Source organism: Canis lupus, chromosome 8 (genome assembly GCF_048164855.1).
Source record: "Canis lupus baileyi chromosome 8, mCanLup2.hap1, whole genome shotgun sequence".
Lineage (NCBI taxonomy): Eukaryota > Metazoa > Chordata > Mammalia > Carnivora > Canidae > Canis > Canis lupus.
Window position 1 is genome coordinate 63,987,247 of NC_132845.1, and position 17,199 is coordinate 64,004,445.

The following is a 17,199-nucleotide window of genomic DNA, read 5'->3' on the forward strand; positions in this document are numbered from 1 at the left end:
CTGGCTCTTAGATTTTCTCTTATCTCTTCTCCTTCTTTTTGATAATAAGTTTTACTTTGAAAATAAACGTGACTGTTTTCCTAATGTTTCATTAGTTTCATCTCTTTCCTAGAATATTAAATCTGCTTATTACATAGGAAATAATTTCCTTTGAATAAAAAATCCATGGATAATAGAGATTTTCTGTGGACTGTCCAAATTTATATGCTTCGAGACAAGGACATAGTATGTATGCTGTATGTGTGTATACACATATATCTGTATCTAAGCATAACAAAGACAGTTTTTGAAAGGTTCAAATGTTACAAATCAATTTACAATTTTTAATTGGCTTCTTATACCTACATTCTAATGACTGGGTTTTTTCCTGGGAACCCTCATTTTTTAAGAATGCTGTTAACCAGTACCACAGGAATTGGAACAAAGCCTGCTTGCCCCAAATTAAAAAAAAACTGAACAGGGGACCATGGCTGCCTGAGTGGAACTAGCTTGAGACCCTGGGGAGTGGGGTGATAGCTAACAGTGCTTCATTACAGTCTTTGTGGTGGATCCCTTTCCACTGTTTATTCCAATATTAAAATCAGTTGCAAACGTTTCATTGTATTGTTGCAGCGACACAAAGACCATGAAGTTCTGCTGATTAATGCATTTCATGGGCACTTTGGAGGCACATGGCTCTGTCTCATGCTTCACTTCACCAGTTGATCTGCATTCATCAGCATTACCACTCAATCTCTCATCTTATTGCTTAATTATAGCAATGTCAGTGACTTTGCTGTAATATATAGTTATTTGCATCTTTGACCCTTCCCCCCCAAAAAAAAAAGTTTTCTAGAACTTAAAAAGTCTGATTTTTCTCTGCAGATATGGGAAATTTCATGGATACAGACCAGAGGAAAACAGTGTCTCAAGGACATGCAGCGGTTCTCAACTTACTGCCCATCACCAGCTGCCCGAGGCCACAAGTGACTTGGTTCAGAGAAGGGCACAAGATCATTCCCAGCCACAGAATGTAAGTTGCCCCAAACTATAAAATATAACTCATTACACTTGTTGGCATCATTTACATATTATTTAATGAACTTCACTGTATCAGTTAAGCCTTGAAAAGAATAACATACTCTGGTAGTCCTTCCCCAGTCTTTACTAAGCAGCTGTTTGGAAGACTTGGCTTGGAAATGTTCAAGCAGTTTACAGAAATCATCATGTAAAGTTACCCTTGAGTGGGTTGTGTGCCCTGAATAAAGCACCCTTACTCAGTTATTATGGTCCGTTTTTTTCCCTTTCTTGCATGTACTTTTTGAGATGTCATTATCATCTCTGAGTTGTGTTTAGCTCCAAGTACTAATTTAATGAGTGCTAGTATTTACGTATAGATACTACTTTCTTTTTACTGAGCCATGTTTGATACTACTTTCTCTGACGATAAAACAGTAATTACTGCTTATTTCTCTTTATCCTTTTATCCTACCGTGACAGTTTTATTTCCCTTCATCTAATTAGTGGTTCGTCCATCTATTGCGGAAGAGTTGCTTTGTGATTAGTTAAGCATTATTTCAAGGTGTTCCTGCCTATCCTGCATTCAAGATATTTATCTAATGCCAAACAAATTTTCTTCATTTAGAGCTTGAGGTGATTAAAAAGAACATTTGGTATATATTTCATAACTGGGCATTTTATAATACAATTTAAGGATAATATACTAAATATAAACATTTCAGGGATGAACATTTCTAAAAGAATCATGAAATGCTTATAAGCTTGGGCTAAAAGTCAAATACGCCATCAGATGGTTGCACTCATACAAAAATTCATGAGGAGAAAATGCTTTTGTTTTGTTCTGTTTTTCCAAAAAGGATATATATAAGATGATTATGGGATAGGTTTTCATTGTAACTCTGAAAGTCACTGTGACCTGTAAACTTCTTTCTCCCATACCTGCCCATCCGTGGGATCCCTTCTCGAAGCCAGGTGTCATGGCTCTTCTGCCTGGGCATCTGAACCTGCCTGACCCCAGACCATTCTTGAGCTTATTTAACAAATGTTTCTATTCTTATTGTTGGAAACAGGAAAAATATCGAAGTGTAGACAGGCCATATTTAAACATTTTAGTAAAAGACTAATTACCTTAGAAAATGGGATAACTGCTTTCCCTATTATTTTGTTAAGAGTTGCTTGTCCACATTTGTATTGTTTCCAGTGATAACAGATGCTTCTTGAGGTCAGTGAGACAAAGAACAGGGATCAATTTTAAATCCTTTAGAAGACTGTTAGGCTGAACAAAAGATAGCAGAGGAAGACTCTTGTGAAATATTTTGGAAGGTTCTAGTGTTGAGCATGGTGTGCCTCAGCCAATTTGGGATGAATGCTGGGGAAGATGGTTGCTAGGAGGGTGGGTAGATTGAACTAAGCTTCTTCTCCAACATTGGAGCTTCTAATTAATGTCAATGGGAGCACAGTCCACAATAGAAGGATTAGTTTAACTCAGGAGCAAGCCGCTGCATAGCAGTTCACTTGTTGACTTGTGGTCTAGCCATAATCATAAGACAACATTTATTCAAGAAGTATGAAAGGACATAAAATGAAATAACCACTCTTAATTTTTTAAGCTTTTTTTTTTTTACTTTCAGTCTTTCTAAAGACTGTTTAATTCCTGTTGAGCTACTAATGTAAAGATGCTAAGTAGGCTTTAACTTAGTGTCCTATCAAACAAATGGTATGCGAAGCTATTGATAAATCTCCAATCTCAGAATAATATGCCTGTAATCCTTTATTTTAGGAGAGATTGGTTATGGATATTTCCACGTTCGTAAGGCCTTTTGTTTCATATTTTCTACCTCATCATCACCTCTATATTTATTAAGTACCTGCTATGCGAGATGTCATAAATCAATTTGTGTATGGTTTTCTTCATAAATTTATTCAAAGATACATTGCTTTACACTTCTGATAAAGTTCGGCTTTGGACAGCAGTTGGAAGGGAATTTCTGCATGACCCCTGCCTAGATGGTTGGCAGACAAAAGTCAGATGGCATTAGATTTGTTGTGCACCACCAGTGTTGTCATTTAAACACTGAAACATTTGGCTCAAAGTGTTTCATACTGAAACAGGTCAAGCTTCTGTACCTGCTGTAAGCTTGTCAGTTCCCTAACACAGCTGGGGAGATGGTCCTTTGCCATGGGGAGGAGGAGCCTCATCTTACCAGCCCCATCTCCTTAATATATATTTTTTAAATTTTATTTATTTATTTGAGAGTTAGCACATGGGGTGCGGTGTGGAGCAGAAGAAGAGGGACAGGCAAACTCCACATTGAGCACTGAGACCTACTTGGGCTTGATCCCAGGACCCTGAGATCTGACCTGAGCTGAAACCAAGACTCAGACACTTAACAACTCAGCCCCCAGGCACTCTCCCAACTCCTCCCCCTACCCCCAAACCATGACCTTCGGAATGTGAGCTTTTGGCTTACAATTAAGTGATTTTTTTTTCATTTTCAAGGGAAACAATGATTTTAATGTTTCCTAACTTGAAAAGTCAGTTGAATAGCCTATTCATAATTTTAGCAGCAGCTGTTATTTATGAGTACCTTCTTTAAACACATCTTCCCTGATTCTCACAATTGCCTTCCGAAGGAGTATAGTTAGTTGTGCTTCTAGAGATCAGACTGAAGATTAGAGATGTTAACAGGCTCACCCAAAGACACACAGCTGACCAATGGCAGAGCTGAGGTTCCACCCCAGGCCTGTCTGGCTCTAAGTCTCAGCTGTCTTCTGCACTAAGCTAATTCTTCTTTTCACTTTATTTTGCTGAGCCTTCTTCTTTTGATTTATTTTTCCAAATACTGCTTTTATTCCTATTTCTCCCTTTTAAGAACACCAGCCTTCAATTTGAAATAGTACAGGTTGCCGTGAGCCACAGGCACACACAGAAACATGTGCCCACATAGCGTTGAGCATGCCTGCAAGTGTATTATTTATCCATTGCATTGGGTCTATAAGTCTCTAACTTGAGAATTTTTTCACAAAAGAGAAGGCAAACATGGTTTTCCAATTAAGGCATGGGCTTTATGACATTCAGAGACCTAGTGGGGGATGGGGTGGAAATGATGTCTGTACAGCACAGGGTGGGGGCAGCAGGAGAAAGAGGGCAGCTGCCATGTGCAGAACCCAGCACCTCACCACTGCAGCCTCTTGATTCTTGAGCTACATACTTGTTAAATAAGGAGGCTTAAGTTGTGTAGCAAAAGGAGCAGCAGAAATCCATCATTATCCCAGAAAAGTAGCTGAAACGAATGTGCCAGTGGTGAACGTGAGCTACCTCACATTCACATCAGAATGAGGCTAAATGTAAAACTCACAAAGTTCTGATTGATGGGACGCCTGGGTGGCTCAGTGGTTGAGCATCTGCCTTCAACTCAGAGCATGAGTTTGGAGTCCCGGGATCGAGTCCCACATTGGGCTCCCTGCATGGAGCCTGCTTCTCCCTCTGCCTATGTCTCTGCCTCTCTCTGTGTCTCTCATGAATAAATAAATAAAATCTTTTTTAAAAAAAGTTCCAATTGATGTTTGGGCTTTACTTACCCCCCCATTCATTCACTGAGGACTTATTGAGGGTATTTACATACCAGGTACTATTCCAGGCACCAGATATGCAGCAGGAAACAAAGTTCTTGTCCTCAGGGAGCCTATCTCCAAGTGGAAGAAAACCAATGACATGCCAGCTGGTGGTAATAGTGAAGAGAGAATAAAGCAGGGACAGAGTGGGGAATGCAGGGGTCAGTTGGGTTGCTATTTTAGATGTGGAATCAGAGAAGTCCTCTCCCATAATCACCTCTTTGGGTAGAGACCTGAACCAATCTGGGGAGGAGGCCTGGGAGTAAATCAGTGAGAAGAGCACCTGGGATAGGAGACTGGCCAGTGTGTTGGAGGAGCAGACAGGGTAGAGTGAGGGAGAGGGCTGGAGATGAGGTCACTGAGGTAGCTGGGCTGGTTCCTAGACTTAGGTTACTTAGCCAGAGTGACGACTTTGCCATTTACTCTGAGGATCTGAGCAGAGCAGCAGTACGATCTCCATTGTGATTTTTCTGTTAGGACTTCTGTGATGAATGGACTACGGGGCAGCAGAATCAGGAACCAGTATGCCCATTAGGCATTTGCCACAGTAGTTCAGCTGACTGAGACTGAGCAGTTTGGTTGGGGGAGAGGTAGTGAAAAGTTATCAGATACAGATGTATTTTAAATGTAGAATCAATAGGATTTTCTGCTGGATTAGATGTGGGGTAGGAGAGGAGAGAAGCCATTGGAAAACTCTAAGAATTTTGGCCTGAGTAACTGATAACATGGACTTAACTGTCTCCTGAATGGGGGAGTTGATTTGCAGGCAAAGCAAGTTTTGTCTGTATTGGGGGAGGAGGGTGTCTAAAATTTGTTTTGTACATGTTTGAGATACATAGTAAATGGTCAAGAAGATCCGGTCATAAGATAGTTGTTTGTATCAGACTGAAGGTCAGGCAAAGAGGTCTAAGCTAAACTTGTGGGTTAGCGTGTTCATGATTTTTAAAACTCTTTAATGCTCTGTGTGAAATACGTAAGTCAGTTAGCAAAGCCCAAATAAATAGCTCCATCTTATCATTTTGAGATGCTCTTGGTTGCAGGTCACAGAGGATGGCACTGGCTGAGCTAAAAGCCCATGCACTAGAGTACTTACAGAATTCTAGAACCAAGCGAGTAGAAGGGAAGGGAGGAGGAGACAATAGGGATGGAGACAGGGTAGGGGCTACTGGGGCTGTGCTCTGAGGTTGAAGAGCAGAGAGTGGTCAGCACTTGAATGGCTTCCCAGGGATGTCAGCTCCTATGTCCTGGAGCTTGTGACTATGTCAGGTAACCTGGTGGAGCAGGGAGAAGGCTACAGAAGAGGAGGGGACTTGGAAGCTGGGAAGGTGGGACAGAGGAGGAAGGGCAAAGTCTCATGACTGGCACTGTTGCGTTAAATGCCAGTGCCTCCTGACTGGCCCATGCCAGCTGCTGGCAGCGCTCATTCATCTTGCCTTCAGACATGACGGGGTGAGAGTCAAGACCTTAAGCAGCATGTTAGGTCATGTCCTCTAGTAGTTTTAGCCTCCCCTGGGTGTTGACCATTGAAAACATCCTTGTTCTGAGAACTGTGTCTTACGTAGCAAGTTATGCACTCCTGGAATGGCTGAATGTATGAAGAAATCTGTAGAAAAGTCATGTAATGTTTGTAAACTTACTCACCAAAAAGGGGGGAGGAAAGCATAACGAACTTCAAGAAAAAAATGCTATTGATGAAAGAGAAATGTGTCTTGGGAAAGGCAGACAATACTTTGAAAGAAATGAGAATAAGTTAGAATTTTGAATAGGTGATTATAGGTTTTATTTATCTAAGAAGATGAAAAAAATGCATGTTTATTTTTCTGATTTACTGAATCCAAACAGTTAGTTTGCTACCTTTGCATATCAAAGATGAGTATAGCCTTGTCTTATAAATATAGTCTAATTTGATAATAAAATTGTTCTATGTTATTTTGTTTTTGATATATGTTCTTTGTTTCCTTTTATTTCTCAAAATGTGAAATGTGAATGTTGAAGTTGTGCAATATTTCTCTCACCTCCAGGAGGTAATTTATGTCGGCAGTTATCAGATTAGGACGCAAAAACTTGTTTTGTACAGTGCCATTCTTTTGCTTAATTGCAGGTTCTCGTGCTCAGATTGCATGCTGTAGCCTACCTGACAAGAATGTGGAAGCACAGTGTACTTGCATGTGTTTTCTGGGGAATGCAAAGTTTATAGATTAAATATTTCAACCTCCAGTCAGCTTTTGCAGGATGACTTGCCAGGAAAGATGTGAATTGTGAAGTATGGGCAGTAAACAGCATCCCAGGCAACGTGCAAACAGCCTGACTCATAATTGTCCATGCTTAAATACTTGAATGTCCATTAACTTATTACCATTTCATTTCAATCGCTTCAAGAAAGATTTGTTTAAATTAGCACTTGTAGTGGAAGTCACAACTTAATGCTTGGATGAAGTAGATCTGGTTGTAATAATATTTTTATAGTTAACTGGGCTTTCAAAATAATATGCTTTTAAAAATTTTATATTATATTTTATAGGCATTTTGTGAATGTTTATAGAGTATGTCTATACGTGTGAATTGAGCCATATTTGGTACAACTGAAAAAGACTAGGAGATGTGGGCTCTGGACCTGCTTCCACCATTAATTCTGACCTTGGGCAAATTACTTTGCTTTGCTTCCATTTTCTCATGTCAAAATGGGGAAGGTGTGCTAAATGACCACTGAAGTCCTCTCTGGTGTTCACGTTCAGCAATGCTCGCAGAAGGGCAGGCCAGTTCTGCCTCTCCCTCTGTCTTCCTTCATGCATTCAGTAGATATTTACTGAGTGCTACTTTTGTGCCAGGCACTGTTCCAGCTGTCAGGGGCAGAAAGGAGAATGAGCATTGAAGGGCCTGCCATCAATGAACTATGACCTTGCATAGAAACAGGTTAATAAATGGGGTACTTTCAGGGGAGGAGGAGCACCATGAGGGATGGGGACAAGAGAGCTAAGCAGGAGAGGGAGAGAGTTGTCCTAAACTCTACATTGGGTGTCCGAGGACAGCTGCTTTGCACAAGCAACATTTTAATAACCACATTATTGAGGTATAATTTATGTACAATACGATGAACAGATCTTCACACAAACTGATGAATTTTAACAAATATGTGACAAATGTCAACTCCTGCCCAGTCAAGTAGTACTCCTGTGTCCCCTGCCAGCCCTGCACACTAGTCTCATTTTTATTACCATAGTATTGTTTGTCTATTATAGAATTTCTTATGCATAGGATCATAGAATATGAAATCTTTTGTGTCTGGATAATTTCTGTGATATTCTCAAGGTGATATTTAGTAACAATAATTATTAATATTTCTGAATGTTAGCATTGTTTTAAGTATTTTCCATGGAATGATTCCTGAGATCCTCCCAGCAGCCCAATGAGTCCTCCCGTTACTATCCCTGCTTTACTGATGGAGCCTAAGGGGGAGAATTGCCAGCAGCTGGTCAGTGTCATGCCCCACACTTGCTCTGCTGTGCTGCTTTCTCAGCCTCTCTCTGGAGGATGAGTATTCTTGACAGAGAGGACAAATACTTGTAAACCCACGAAAGGGCTTGTTGTATTTGCTCAGCTGAAGGGGCTCTCCTGTGGTCAGGGTGTGGAAAAGAGGCAGAGAGAGTGGTAAAGGAAGAGGGACATGGGACCTGGAGGCATCAGAGTCTTCAAAGGAATCTGGATTTATTCCATATCCAGTAGGGAGTCCTTGCAGGAGTTGGTGGGTTTTTTTGGAAAATGTTTTGAGGTTGTGGTAAAATACATGTCACATAAAATTTACTATTAGCCATGTTTCAGTGTACAGTTCTGTGGTGTTAAGTACATTCCCACTGCTGTGCAGCCATCCCCACCATCCATGTCCAGAACTCTTTTTGGTCCCACACTGAGGCTCTGTCCCTGCTAAATAGTAACTCCCCATTGGACCTTCCACACCCCAGCACTCACCCCTCTGCTTTCTCTCCCTCATACAGGTCCTCATGTAAGTGGAATCATGCAGTATTTGTCCTTTTTCTCCATTTTTAAATAAACTTAGTATTTTGAGTTAATCGTGAATTCAAATGGAGTTGTAAGAAATAATACTGGGAAGGCCCATATACCCTTTAACCCGTTCCCACAGTTGGTGAGATCTTGCCACACTGTGGCACCATGTCAGGACCAGGATAGTGATATCAACAGGTCAAAACACGACACATCCCCATTACCATGGGTCCCTCCTGTGTCCCATGTGTAACCACAACCCCTTCCTCTGGCCTTCACACCTGCCCTACTCCCTGAAAATCACAGATCTGGTCTCCATTTCTATAGCTTCATCACTTAGAGAATGCTGTGTAAATGGGATCATGCAGTGTTTTAGGGTCGACTTGTTTCACTCGTCCTCATTCTCTGGTTGCTTCCCATCACGGTCCGTATCCTTGCCTGACTGCTTCACCTTGTGTAGTGTTCCATGGTATGGACGAACCACAGCCTGTGAAGCTGCTAGTGAAGGACATGTGGGTTGTATCCAGGGTTCCAGTGTTAAGAATAAAGCTCTGTAAACATTTGTGTACAGGTTTTTGTGTAAATAGAAGTCCGTTTTTCTGGGATAAATGCCCAGGAATTCAGTGGCTAGTTTTTGTAAGGAAACACTCAGCTGTTTTCCAGAGTGGTTGTACCATGATATTTCCCCCTGGCAGTGTCTGAGCAATTCCGTTTCTCAGCATCCTCTCTAGCACTTACTGTTCTCACTGTGTTTTATTTTACTCATCCTGATAGGTGAGTAATGATAACTCATGGTGTTTTTAATTTGCATTTCCCTAATGGCTAATGATGTCGAATACCTTTTAATGTGTTGATTTTAAAAAGAACCAAATAGGAAAAAACTAAACTTCTTGAAGTGATAAATATAATTATTTATTAACAAAGTCAGTTGAATCCATGAAAGAGCAGACAATATGCAGCTAAAATGAAAAATACTGTCCTGGTGGGTATGAGGAAAAAAAACTCAGAATAAAACAAAGAGATAAAAAAGATGGCAAATGCAGAAGACAGGCTAAGAGATAAAGAGGATATAAAAATCACTTGAGCTCTAAGAAGAGTCTGGAAGGAAAGAATGGAGAGAATGAGTGGAGATAACATTCAGAGATAATTGTCATAGTATTTCCTAAAATGATGGATCCTCAGAGTCAAAAGGCAGATTAAGCTGCAAGTAGAATAAATGAAAATATATCCAAATCTAGACATATTATAGTGTCACTGTCGAACTTCAAAGACAAAGACGAAATTGTAACAGCAACAGTACATGTTATTCAGGTTGCCTCAAAGGCACAGCAATTAGATCTCAGTGGACAGCGATTGTGGAGAAGATAATGGACTAATAGCTTCAAAATCATGGAATCCCATATCCAGCTAAACTCGTGTCCTAAACTGAGGGAGATGTGAGGATATTTTCAGACAAGATTGGGAACCTATGTTTCTGAGAGCTCTACTGAGAGACCTACCAACAGTGGGCTTGCAGAAAAAGGACTCTGAATCTAGAAAGGACTTAGAATCTTAGGAATGTTGATCTTTGATTTTTTTTTTCCTAACTAGGAAATGTTTAGTAATTGGAGTTTTACTATGTTTAAATAATTAAGCGGAGATAGTTCTTTGGACATATTTTTTTTACAGGGAATTGCTGCAGAGATTCAGCGAGTGTCCACAGTGGGTACCTGAGATCAAGGAGGGTAGGGTGGTTTTTCTCTTAAGGTGGGAAATACCAGAAAATATTCATATGTTAATGAAAGTTCTCCATGAGAAAAGGAGAAATTGAAGAGTCAGGGGAGGATGAGTAAAGCTAGAGGAACAAAATCCAGAGAAAATGAGAGGTCAGGTAGCCTGGGCACCCACAGAAATAGCGTGAGAGAGAGTGCCCTGGCATGGTGGGGTCCACAGGCTTACACCCGTATGCAGTTGGCCCTTCAGCAGGGAACCTTCAAGAAAAGCAAGGGGAGCTTCCGTTGTAATAACAGATGCCTAATGGGCATGTGGTTGCATGTTATTTGGCAGATGCTCTTGTGGGAAATTGAGTGCTTATAGATTTTTCTTTCTTCTGTGAATAGCGGGAGGAGGTATAAGTTTATTTTATTTTATTTTATTTTTGAGATATAAATTTAGAGTGGAGTATGGCACCAGAAGGGACAGGAAGGTATTGGATCATCCAGGGAGTCAAAGCAAATGGAGAAACACGCTAGGTTCGTGGGACCATTTGAGTGCATGTGCATAGTTGCAATTTGTGGTAATGGAATTCTCAGGAAGGCTTACAAGTACTGCTGCAGTTGTAGGAAAGACAGCTAGTTGGATTCAGAGAAGGTGAAGTTTTCCTGTCACATGGGAGTGGAAAAACAAGAATGTCAATGGTGTTTGCAAGAGAGTGATGGCTCTCAGTTGTCTCCGAATTGTCTGTGGGATGGTCCTATATGGCAGAGTCAGACTATAGGAGTCTGTGAAGTAGAGGAATGATTGAGTGGAGAAGCGAGTGAAAGTGACTACACTAGGCCCCCAGGTTCTCTCTTCCTCACCTTGGCCACTCCTTCCAGCCCCAGAAGCCAAGTGCCTCCTCCCATTGGAAGGGAGAGAGTAGGTGATACAATGCAGAATGGTGACCTGAGTTAAATTTTTGTAGGGTGAACTTTGACCTTAGGGAATCTGAGAATGGGTATATGGGAGGGAGAGAGATCAGGCCAGCAGTTATGTTTGCCACGTCACCACAGCTGGACTGTCCAGTGACACATAGCTTCAGGCAGACCTCTCTGAAGTCCTTCTGTGAGTTGAGCGCAGCTACAGCTGAGGCCAGTGGGGTCCCACCCTCCTTTGACTGTGCTCTCTCTTCTCATGCTTACCAGCAACCTCACCCACCTGGAGCAGTCCCACATAGAAGCTTTCATGGGGAAGGCTCTGTTCCCCATGAAATGGAACTTTCATGGGGTTTGCCAAGGCCGAGTGGGTGACCCTGAGTGTGGGACTGAGATGTCACATGAGAAAGTTTCAGCAGAGGTGAGAAGGTGAGTCACCAAGGTCAAAGCAGGAGAGTGCTCAACCACCTGAGATGGCAGCAGGAGAAGGAGTCCTAGTGATGTAGTTTTGAGTAGCATTGGTGGTGGTGTTGGGTCAAGATCTGAAAGCCAAGAAAGAATTCTTGAGATGTCTTTGGTGCAAAAAAGTGATTTTATTAAAGCATGGGGACAGCCCCCATGGGCTTTTAACCAAGAGCTGCCCTTGGGTTATAATAAGGAATGGCTAATTATATATTCGAGAGTTGGGGGAGGTAAGGAAAAAAAAGAGGTGTCCAAAGGGACTTTGATATGCCAAAGAAGACTCTTGGGCTTACCGGAGGCCTTTATGTTGTCAAGCTAAGGTTGTTTTTCCCTCTAGCAAAGCATTAACTTGAAGACAGCTGGGAATTTCCTGGAGGATTATTAGGGTCCCATTGTCTGAGCTGATATTATTGCAGGCAAATCAGTGTCTGTAGACAGAAATGGGAAGCATGACTTTGCTTCAGTGAATGGCCTACAGAATTCTAAGTTTTCACCATCCAGTGCTTCAAACCAGACCCCGCTGTGCACAATGGGAGGAGAGCCAAGATGGCTATGAGAATTTCATGTTTCCTTTCAGATTGTTAGGCAGTTTTGACACTATTGGATGAAAGGTCACTCTTTAAACACCATTTGATCAGGTGATGGGGTGTAGCTGGTGGTAGTCCACACTGACAATGAGGCTGGCACTACCACATGATGCAGATGGACATGATAAAGGTTGTTAGAGGATCTTCTGTGTAGTAAGTTTTATTTGACTTGTGTGGGCAACTTCTACTGTACCTACTGCTTTGGGATAAGGCTATATCCCAGCCAGGGAACCATTCCTGAGCAAAGTGAATAGCCAAAGGGCAGGGGTGGGGAACTTAGAATTACTTGGTTCCATTTGAGTTGGCAGTGTAGTGTTTAATGACAAGACTTTAATATTTTATGTACCAATTTTTCATTTGAAAATAAAATACCACTTCATTTTACATGAGCAGATCTAGTGACAATAATGCATTTCTTTACAAATATTAGCCTATTATACATCTCAAGTCAGTTGCACATAATTGCATTTCACCAACTCTACATAATACTTTAATTAAAACTAGGATAATTAAAATACAGTTTTAATGAACAATAAATTCTAAAGTTGCCAAGCCTAGAATGTGTTACCTGCGTCATACTTTGCTCTCTTTTTAGCACTTAAATCGGTATCCACATTACATTTTGCAATGACCACAATCTGAGCAAGAGGTATTCTTTAAATGCCTATAATATTTCTTTGTAGCTGTAATATATCTGTCTGTCCCCCTTGCATATTATTGGTTGTTTGCTACTAGTTATAAAACCTAGAAGCAAGGGAAAGTTTTCCTTTGTGTTTTTCCCTGAGTTTTAGTGAGATATAATTAACATATAACATTGTATTAGTTTTAGGTGAACAACGTTGTGAATATATGATCAAAATAAATCTAGTTAACATCCATCACCACACAGTTACAACTTTTTTCTTATGTTGCCCCTAAGATCCACTCTCTTAGCAACTTTCAAATAGACAATACAGGATTTTTCTTTTCTGAGAGAGAAAGAGAGCATGAGTGGTGTTGAGGGGAAGAGGGAGAGACAGAATCTCAAGCAGACTAGGGCTCAGTCTCACGACCCTGAGATAATGACCTGAGCCAAAAGCAAGAGTCAGGTGCTCAACCAACTGAACCATCCAGGCGCCCCTATAATACAGCATTCTTAACTATAGTCACCATGTACATTACATACTCAGAACTTATTTATCTTCCAACTGAAAGTTTATACCTTTTGAACCCCTTCAGCCTTTTTCCCCCTGCCCCCACCTTTGGCAACCACTGATCTGTTTTCTTTCTATGAATTCAGATTTTTTTAGTTTCTATGTATAAGTGAGATCATACTGTATTTGTCTTTTTCTGTCTCATTTATTTCAAGTAGCATACTGTATTCTGGGTTCATCCATGTTGTCACAAATGGCAGGATTTCTTCCTTCATTAAAGTTGAATGATATTCCACCATATATGTAGTGTGAGTGTGTGTGTGTATAAGTATATACTGCATCTTCATTCATTCATCTGTTGATGGACACTTTAGGCTGTTTCCATGTCTTGGCTGTTGTGAATGCTGCTACAGTGAACAGAGAATGCAGACATCTCTTTGAGACAGTGATTTCATTTCTTCAAATATACACCCTGGAGTGGAATTGCTGGATTGTACTCTAGTTCTACTTTTTATTTTTTGGAAAACCTCCAAACTGCCTTCTATAAAGGCTACACCACTTTACATTCCCACCAGCAGTGCAGGAGGGTTCCTTTTCTCCACCTCCTCTCCAACACCTGTTACTGCTTGTCTTTTTTATAATACCCACCCTAACAGGTGTGAGGTGAGGTCTCATTGTGATTTTGATTTGCATTTCCCTGATAATCAGTGATATTGAGCACCTTTTCTTTTTAAATTTTTTTTTTAATTTTTATTTATTTATGATAGTCACAGAGAGAGAGAGAGAGAGAGGCAGAGACACAGGCAGAGGGAGAAGCAGGCTCCATGCACCGGGAGCCTGATGTGGGATTCGATCCTGGGTCTCCAGGATCGCGCCCTGGGCCAAAGGCAGGCGCCAAACCGCTGTGCCACCCAGGGATCCCTGAGCACCTTTTCATGTACCTTTTGGCTATTTGAATATCTTCTTTGGTAAAATGTGTACTCAGCTCCTTGGCCTATTTTTTAATTGGATTGTTTCTTTGATTTTGAAGGCTTGGCAACTTAGCACAGTGGTTGGTCATCCTAAATAGTGAATGTTTATTAGATGAATGGATAAGTATATCCTGAATGAATAAGTAAATAGTATTTATTACTCATTCTGGGGAGATGGTGCAGGACAGTGAGCATTAAATTAAGACTCAGAAGACTAGGGTCCCAGTCTGAGCTCCATCACTTAGGAGCTGTGTGACCTCGGGCAAGTCCTTTACCTTTGTTGTATTACCAACAAAGGTAATACAGTGGGACATCTCAAGTGGAGACAGTAGTAGCTACCCTATCAAGCTCTTGGAATTCCTACAAGGAACATGTTGGGTAAGATTATAGATGTAAATGTAATATAGTGCTATTTTTTTTTATCATTTCAACCTCTGCTCATTATACTCTCCATACACATTAACATGCATTAGTATTGAAAGTCAACTATTTATCAGCTCATCTGGAACTGTGGAGTTTTAGGTAGTTTTCATAATGAATCTTTAGTCCTCAGACAAGTGGTACTTGGTATACAGAATACAATAAGTTCACTTCCTCAGCTCTCCCCAGTTATAATGTCCTTGGGAAATTTCAGCCAGTCTTAATATTGGCTGGGTAACTAGGGAAGCAGTGCTGCCTGTGCATCTAATGTATAGTTCATTACACAGTGAAATGTAAGTGACTTTTACCTGCATCTCTTTTGGATTATTAGTATCACTGCTACTTACTGTCTCCCAAATACCGGCCACTTATTCATTCACTTGTCTATTTCTTTTTTTTTATTATTTTTTTATTTTATTATTTTTTTAAATTTTTATTTACTTATGATAGTCACACACAGAGAGAGAGAGAGAGGCAGAGACACAGGCAGAGAAGCAGGCTCCATGCACTGGGAGCCCGACGTGGGATTCGATCCCGGGTCTCCAGGATCGCGCCCTGGGTCAAAGGCAGGCGCCAAACTGCTGCGCCACCCTTTAACAAGTAACCAATTGCCCTGGCATCATCCATGAAAGTTACTCCTGAAGCACCAAATTCCCTAGGAAGGAAATATGCTTTGGACTCTGCCCAAGGGGATACTGTTGTAGTTAATAAGTCAAGAAAACTTTGTAATACTGTTTCATTTCTAATCCAGACATAGGACATGGTCCCTAAGGGCAGCTTCTGGTGATACTCCAGGATGCATATCATCTTGTTTATCCATGGAGAGCCAAGAGTCAGAGTGCAGTTCAGTTTATATGGGCACGTTGGGGGTTCTGTGTCATGGCAAGCCAGGTCTCATCTGGTCTTGCCCTAGAGTCCTTAGGCAGAAATCTTGGCTACCAAAGTGAAGTTGTCTCACACAACAGAGGAAGGAAGGGATGTGGTTAGAGCTCAGGGAAAGTCACATGCTATGTGTCCTCTTCTAGGGTGTGTATGCACTTCAGGGCTAGGACTTTGAAGAGGCTGTGACATGCAGAAATTGAGGCAGTTGGGGGCCCAGGGGAAACAGAAAAATGAGACAGATGAGTGATGGGCCAGGTCAGCTTGGCCAGAAGTGTGGTTACAGTTGGCAGCCTGTGTCCATAGGTGAGAAGGGAAGCATTTCCAGGGATGGGGGCAGGTACGGTATACCCTACAGAGTCCTTGAGATTACGTTTCCAAAGGCAATAGAGGAGCATGAACTGTGAGGTGAAGACCCCACATAAATGGAGATTGGCTGAAGAACAGAATAGGCTTTAGAAAGCACATGGGCTGACTGAGAACCAGCTGTATTCTTTAAGCATTTTCTAGTTCTGGGCAGGCCCAGCTTAATTGAGGGATTCAGCTCTGTCACATATGACATGGGGTAAAAGCAGTCCTGTGAATGTGCAGTGTGAAAACACATTGCCCGTTTGTTGGCCAGGCTCCAGTGAGCCAGGGAAGGTGCTGGCTGGCTTTAGGATGAAGTTCCTAGTGGTAGGCTAAGTGATGTGCAGCCAATGCAGGTGCTATGGAGGGTCATGCGTTTCCTCATCTTTCTGCAAGACTGCTCTAAACCTTCATGGCATTCAAGTAAAGGAAGCAGAGGAAGTCTTATCACACCAATTTTGTGGATGACTGCACAGGGGAAGAAAGTGGCTATGTGATTTAAGGTCAAATATGATGTTAGTGATAGAGCCAGGGATGGTTCAGCACCTGAATGACGCCTTTCTGGTTATTTTTGAATGTTTATGATAGCTGATCTCAGCTTGCCTGTACTGGATTTGATATGGCAAAAGGGGTCCTGTGCTGGGCATTTGGCACCCCTGCTTCGGCTCCATGATGGCATGTGGCATCTGGTGCCCCATGGCAAGCCTGCAGCATCTGTAGGCTACTTTTTTTTTCTCTGTAAAATACAGGTGATAATAAACTGGCCTGCTTACCTCATAGCACTTTTATTTTTGTTTGTGGTAATCATATATGGTAACAGAAGAGCCTATGATGAGTTACAAAGTATCCTATGTGATGTGGACTCATTTTCTCATGTGGGCTCCTTCCTTGCTGTAATCAGATCTGACCAAAGCCTAGTTAAGATCCAATTGCTTGAACATTTGCATCCAGAGGACAGTCCCTAATGTCAAAGCTGTCATTCATCCACTCGGTCTGTCCACTAGTCAGCAGGCATGAGGCTCTGGGGATAAAGAGATCAATAACACAATCCTGGTTCTGAAAGGCTCACAATCTAGTGAGGGGGGATTGTAGCTATTTCTTCGGAGTTCATCCTGTGTAGGCTTTTTGTTGTTTTAAATAATAGCTTTATTGAGCTGTAATTCATCTATCATAA

The 17,199-nt window shown here is 41.4% G+C and overlaps 1 protein-coding gene and 1 pseudogene across 14 annotated transcripts in view; both read left to right on the forward strand.

Annotated features, from left to right (window-relative positions):
* SDK1 (sidekick cell adhesion molecule 1) overlaps positions 1-17,199 on the forward strand; it is an 895,654-nt gene that overhangs the window by 371,757 nt on the left and 506,698 nt on the right. For 10 of the 14 annotated variants that reach the window (XM_072836835.1, XM_072836824.1, XM_072836827.1 and 7 more), the window contains one exon: positions 865-1,012. In XM_072836835.1, coding sequence (XP_072692936.1) covers positions 865-1,012 — 148 coding nt within the window. Of the gene's footprint in view, positions 1-864; positions 1,013-5,726; positions 5,881-5,916; positions 6,064-17,199 lie in introns of those variants that run through there. The other 4 variants (XM_072836834.1, XM_072836837.1, XM_072836838.1 and 1 more) reach the window with 4 other exon arrangements.
* The window catches only part of LOC140638826 (dnaJ homolog subfamily A member 1 pseudogene), a 51,397-nt pseudogene continuing 39,960 nt past the window's right edge, over positions 5,763-17,199 (forward strand).